Below are 7,043 nucleotides of genomic sequence, written 5' to 3'. Positions count from 1 at the left end.
ATATATATATATATATTTTTTTTTTATATACTGACATCATTGTAAATTTCTTCACCGACACGAATTTTGTTTAAAAAGATATACAGTGGGTATTACAAATAAATATATTATCAGGATGCTTGGTAATAAAATAACTTTTTGTAGCGAAAGGATACCTGATATTGCTGAGACGAACTTCCAATAATGTACGATATTACTCACGCCTGCACCTGCCCTTCACAATTCCTAACCATAAATTCCTCAAACAGAATCTAATAATACTAGTCTGGTAGGTATATCTTTAGAAATATCAATATTACGCTCTCTTGTTTGCTTATTGTTTCCTCTACCGCGTTTCAGGTGCTTTTTATCACAACTGGAACTAGATCCAGTGTGAAGTAGCCAAGATCTTGTTCCGCTTAATTTGGCTGTAAATATATTCTTAGTGCTCTATTCGTAGAAGTAATAGCTACCTCAGCTGCTTCTAAGCTTTAGTCTCTTTTATACTTACATACATACATACATACATATATATAGGATATATATATATATATATAATATATATATATATATATATATATATATATATATATATATATATATATATATATATATATATATATATATATATATATTTGTATAACTGAATCACGAAAGTTAGAAACGTGATAAATCCATAAATAAAGATATAAGCCACGAGGGAAAATAAACAACGGAGTTTCCGCGAGATCTTTCGACGTTCAAACGGATACTCCGTTGTTTATTTTCCTTCGTGGCTTATATCTTTATATATATATATATATATATATATATATATATATATATATATATAAATATATATATATATATATATATATATATATATATATACATATATGAAGGAGACTAAAGCTTATTATTTATAATGATTTACATTGACATTGTTGTGGATTTCATCACCATTTCAATGACTCATGCAATAATGAGATGTTTAAAAAAGGGTATTATTTTTAAGTTAACTGCAAAGTATTTAATAGCAAGGAAAACATGAAGATTAGATTTCTACGTTAAAAAGTGATTCACCAGTCTTGTCCGGTTAGTCATGACTACACACACACACACACACACACACACACACACACACACACACACACACACACACACACACACAAACTCTCCAGACTGGAATAGTCTGACTCACTTGTGGTGATTCTCAGTAGCCAGACAAGTACAAGAAATTGATTTTCGTTGCTCGTATGAAATATTAGCTGTATTTACTGCTTACAGGTTATCGATACCGCATGATTTAAATATAGCTAGATCCATGGTTAGCCTTCTGCAATTACTACAAAATAGTTGAAAAATGTTAATCTGGAACAATAATAAAAGATTTTTGTTTTCGAGTTAATAATAGTAGGTAAGACAAGGTTTCACACTAGCAAACATCTAAATTCAACTCTCTCCATGTTTAGCCTTCAATAGTCATTACAAAAAATTAGAAACTGTGAATACAGATTTATTATGAAAGGTGTTTTTTTCAAGTTAATGAAGAGCAAAACAATGTTTCACAATAGCAAACATTTAAGAAAATCTGTGCTTTACTTTGAACAATGTTAGTAGCATGTTACAACCAAAATCATCGTGGGAAGCTTCTCTGCTACACACACACACACACACACACCTAAATCTTTGAAGCTGCGATCAATGAGAGAAATTCAATATGAAAAAAAAACATGCCTCTCCATGTTGACTGAAGATGAACCGAAGATTTTCAAGAAAAAATATTGCTGCTTCGTTTTAGATAAATTATCAGTAACTGGCATCATCATTAACTTTTTATACGTTATCTGTATAAACGAACAATAATATCACATAAGAAACTACACAAATTCAGAATACATTATCGCAAACCGAGGAGGATTAAGGAATAGACTAATCATTATTATCTTTTCCTTTGCTTCACCGTCCACGAATCTGCACTCATCTCCAGTCTCCAGTCTTATAGTTCTTATCCTTGTAAGTGTGGGTCTGTCAACTTCTGTGGTGCTCACACTGGCACAGCTGACGTCATCGTGTACTCCCAGAGGTGTGCGAAGGACATGTCCAAACCATCTCCACTTTTCTCTTCATCATTGTTTCATGTACACACAACTTTAGTCATTTTCTTTATGGTATAATTTCTAACTGTATCCTGTAATCTGAATCCAAATAGTCTTCTTAAGCCTTATTCTCATATCGACAAAAGTTACATTTTCATACCAATAATCATGTCCTCAGAGTACAGGACTAATGTATAAGATAACTCTCATATGCAGTTTCAGTCTGTTTGATTTCTAAACCCTCTTCAACCTACCCACTGTTGAATTTGCATGAAGAATGCAAGAAATCAACGAAAATGAAGCTCGGTTATCTAAAGTCACTTTGCAGACTTTCTTAAACTTCTCATACTCGGTATCCATAGCAATACCAGGGAAGCCGTTCTACAGATTTGTGATTGTTCCACAGTTTTCTTTTACACACACACACACCCTCTGTTTGTCTGTCTGTCCATCCCTCCCTCTCTCTCTGGCTCTGCCTACCTGTCGGTCTGTGTTTCTGGCTCTTTCTCTCTGTACGTCTATCTCTCTCGCTCTGTCTGTCTGTATGCTTGTCTCTCTCTTATACACTGAGCTGTTTCTCTCTCTCTCCTTCGCCCCCTGTTCAACCGAACTTCCGAACCGTTCGCTTCCCTTATTGTTCCCACCGAAACTTCTTCCGTCGCGTTGGCGGGAGCAACCGACCACTCGTCTCTCTCTCTCTCTTCAACCGAGCTTCTGAACCTCTCTCTCTCTCTCTCTCTCTCACACTTCTGAACCGCCCGTCATCCTCACTCAGCGGGCGGAAACGCGATCGTCCGTCGCCAAGTTCGGCCAAGTTCGCCGAGACCTAATAAATTCAGCGAAGATGGGGAACTGATTTAAATAATAAACTTTACGGCGGGAAAGTTTCGACGTCGCGCTTCTCGTGAATGTCATTCCTGGTGTCGCTTGAAGAAGAAAAAACAGATTGTATTATAAACCTCGGAGTCGTAGGAATTCGCTTTGGCTGAAGAAGCCGTTGTAGATTTTTTTTTTTTTGCTTCTTCGTTTGCTCCTCCTCGGCTTTCACAATGTTTTGTTGTTACTGTCATGATTACATATGATTATATTTACTTTCTCTTCTTCTTCTTTCTTCTTCTTCTTCTTCTTTTTCTTCTTCTTCTTCTTCTTCTTCTTCTTATTATTATTATTGTTATTATTATCATTATTATTATTATTATTTTTTTTGCTCTATCACAGTCCTCTAATTCGACTGGGTGTATTTATAGTGTGGGGTTCCGGGATGCATCCTGCCTCCTTAGGAGTCCATCACTTTTCTTACTATGTGCACCGTTTCTAGGATCACACTCTTCTGCATGAGTCCTGGAGCTACTTCAGACTCTAGTTTTTCCAGATTCCTTTTCAGGGATCTCGGGATCGTGCCTAGTGTTCCTTTGATTATGGGTACAATTTCCACTGGCATATCCCATATCCTTCTTATTTCTATTTTCAGGTCTTGATACTTATCCATTTTTTCCCTTTCTTTCTCTTCAACTCTGGTGTCCCATGGTATTGCGACATCAATGAGAGATACTTTCTTCTTGATTTTGTCAATTAACGTCACATCTGGTCTATTTGCACGTATCACCCTATCCATTCTGATACCATAGTCCCAGAGGATCTTTGCCTGATCGTTTTCTATCACTCCTTCAGGTTGGTGCTCGTACCACTTATTACTGCAAGGTAGCTGGCGTTTCTTGCACAGGCTCCAGTGGAGGGCTTTTGCTACTGAATCATGCCTCTTTTTGTACTGGTTCTGTGCAAGTGCTGGACATTCGCTTGCTATGTGGTTTATGGTTTCATTTTTCGTATTGCACTTCCTACATATGGTAGAGATGTTATTTCCATCTATTGATCTTTGGACATATCTGGTTCTTAGGGGCTGGTCTTGTGCCGCTGTTATCATTCCTTCGGTTTCCTTCTTTAGCTCTCCCCTCAGTAGCTATTGCCACGTGTCATCGCTGGCTAGTTCTTTAGTCTGTCTCATGTATTGTCCGTGCATTGGTTTGTTATGCCATTCCTCTGTTCTGCTTGTCTTTCTCCTGTCTCTGTATATTTCTGGGTCTTCGTCTACTTTTATTAGACCTTCTTCCCGTGCACTCTTGAGCCACTCGTCTTCCCTGGTCTTCAGATATTGCCCCAATGCTCTGTTCTCGATGTTGACGCAGTCCTTTATGCTTAGTAGTCCCCTTCCTCCTTCCTTTCGTGTTATGTATAGTCTGTCCGTACTTGCTCTTGGGTGTAGTGCTCTGTGTATTGTCATATGTTTCCTCGTTTTCTGGTCTATGCTGCGAAGTTCTGCCTTCGTCCATTCCACTATTCCTGCGCTGTATCTGATTACAGGCACTGCCCATGTGTTTATGGCTTTTATCATATTTCCAGCGTTGAGTTTTGACTTGAGTATCGCCTTGAGTCTCTGCATATATTCTTTCCTGAGTGTGTCCTTCATCTCTTGATGTTTTATATCCCCTCCTTCCTTTATTCCCAGGTATTTGTATCCCTACTCATCTATGTGTTTGATGTTGTTTCCATCTGGTAGCTTTATCTCTTCAGTCCTTGTTACTTTGCCCTATTGTATGTTGACTAAGGCACATTTTTCTATTCCAAACTCCACCCTGATGTCCCCAGATACAATCCTTACAGTCTGGATTAGGGTATCTTTTTCCTTGATGCTCTTACCTTACAGCTTGATATCGTCCATGAACATCAGATGGTTAATTCTGTTGCCTATTTTCTTGAGTTGGTACCCAACATCCATCTTCTGCAGTACTTTTGTCAGGGGAATCATGGCTACTACGAAGAGTAGTAGGGACAGTGAGTCACTCTGGAAGATCCCTCTCCCAATATTAACCTCTGCTAATCTTATTCCAGAGCTTGTAAGTATTGTATTCCAGTTGTGCATTGTATTTTTGAGGAAGTTGATGGTGTTTTCCTCTGCCCCATATATTTTCAGGCATTCTATTAGCCATGTGTGTGGTACCATGTCGAAGGCTTTCTTATAGTCTATCCATGCCATGCTTAAGTAGGTTTTCCTTCTCTTACTGTTCTTCATTACCATTTTGTCTATCAGGAGCTGGTCTTTTGTGTCCCTACACTTCCTTCTGCAGCCTTTCTGTTGGTGGGGGATATGTTTGTTAGTAACTTCCACATTACTGGTAGGCAGGTGATAGACCTGTAGTTACTGACTATGTTTCCCTTACTCTTGTCTTTCTGGACTAAGGATGTTCTTCCTGTGGTCATCCATTTGGGCGCATGGTGATTTGTGATACAATGCTGGAGTTGTTCTGCTATTCTTTTTGAGCCAGTATCCATGGACTTCATCGGGACCTGGGGTTTTCCAGTTGGGCATTTTCTTTAGTTGGTGTCTAACTGTGTCTGTCGTGATGTCAGTGAATCTTTGTTTTATTCTCCCTGTTTCTTCATCCTTGACTTCCTGTAGCCATGTTGAATGTTTGTTGTGTGATACCGGATTGCTCCAGATGTTTTCCCAGTCTCTTACTTGGTTTGGCTTTAGGAATTTCTTGGTGGTTGTCTTCCCCTCTTAGTTGGCTGTATAGTCTTTTCTGGTTGGTTCCGAATAGTTTGTTCTGTTGGTATCCCTTATTCCTGTTCATGTACCGTTGGATCTTATGTGCTTTGGCCTTAAGCCTCTGTTTTACATATTCTATTGTACTTTGTATTTCTTGTTCAGTTCCTCCCTTGTTTTCTTGCTTCTTAGCCTTTTTTCTATTCTGCCATCTCTTTCAGTTTACTCAAGTCAGATCTAATCACCATGGTTTGCTTTTCCAGGTGCCTTTTCTAAGGCGGTTGCTGTTTTGGTTTCTGTTGGGTTGGTTGTGCTGGTGGTGTTGGTGTTTGTATCCCCATCAGTTCTGCTACTAATCTTGCTCCTGCATATGTCAAGTTATTTGTTTCTGCGATATTGGTGGTGTGTATTAGTCTCATTATTTCATTGACCTCACTTGTTTTCTCCCTTAATTTCTTGGTGTTGTAGGCTTTCATGGAGGGGATCTTTGTTCTCTCTGTCTGATCTTTTCTACACATTCCGTCCTGTGTGTTACTTTGTCGGTGTTTGATACCTCATCATCCCTGTTGTTTTCTGTGGCATCGTCTCTCAGTTCGTCTTCTTGTAATTCGTTATCGTGTGTCATTTCCCTTTCCAATTCCTCTCTTTCTGTTGGGGAGAGCCAGTTCTTTTTCTTAATGTTCCTTACTTGGTCTGCCAGCCTCTGCTCTGTTTGGGGGGTGTTATTTCTCTCATTCGAGATGTTGACCAACCTGCTTCTGATGTAGCATCTCCATATTTCCTTATTTTCTTCTCTTGTCCATTTCTTCCTCTGGTTTGCTTCTGTAGCTCCAGTCTCTGGTTGATGGTTACTGTCGCTGTGGTGGTCAGTTGCTGGATGACGACCTCTAAGTACCTGACCGTCTTCCCCTTCAAGGTCGTTTAATCGTTCATTTCTTTTCAACATTGGTGAGTTTTGCTATTTAACCTATAGCTGGACCCTACCCCATCAGGAATAGGTAAACATTTACAGCTGAGTAGACTGAGGAAATAATGGTAAAGATCCTTTCCCTAGGCATCAACGCCGAGGAGAGCGGTCATCCATCCAGCAACTGACCAGCCCCAATGTTGCTTAACCAGTCAATTGACAGCCCAACCCACTCTGCCACGGCACCACATTATAATAATAATAATAATAATAATAATAATAATAATAATAATAATAATAATAATATTATTATTATTATTATTATTATTATTATTATTATTATTATCATTATTATTATTACTGAAAAACGCTTTTTGTATTTTCAGTCAACTTCATTATCTTCACACTAACTTTTTAGAAAACAGGAGACGTTGTTATTTATTGATATATAACTAATCATACCCGTTATGGAAAACGAGATAAATTGTTATTTTGTGTATAACGAATCAAGAAATTGTCAAGATATTTCTTCCAC

The 7,043-nt window shown here is 38.3% G+C and overlaps 1 protein-coding gene across 1 annotated transcript in view; it reads right to left on the bottom strand.

Moving 5' to 3' along the window:
- The window catches only part of LOC135218758 (uncharacterized), a 6,766-nt gene extending 4,737 nt beyond the window's left edge, over nucleotides 1-2,029 (bottom strand). Inside the window, exon 1 of the mRNA XM_064255209.1 lies at nucleotides 2,010-2,029. Coding sequence (XP_064111279.1) covers nucleotides 2,010-2,029 — 20 coding nt within the window. The remainder of the gene's footprint in view (nucleotides 1-2,009) is intronic.
- Between the last annotated feature and the right edge of the window lie 5,014 nt (nucleotides 2,030-7,043).

The sequence above is a fragment of the Macrobrachium nipponense genome, chromosome 1, assembly GCF_015104395.2.
Source record: "Macrobrachium nipponense isolate FS-2020 chromosome 1, ASM1510439v2, whole genome shotgun sequence".
Lineage (NCBI taxonomy): Eukaryota > Metazoa > Arthropoda > Malacostraca > Decapoda > Palaemonidae > Macrobrachium > Macrobrachium nipponense.
This window is presented reverse-complemented; position numbering and strand designations above follow the sequence as displayed.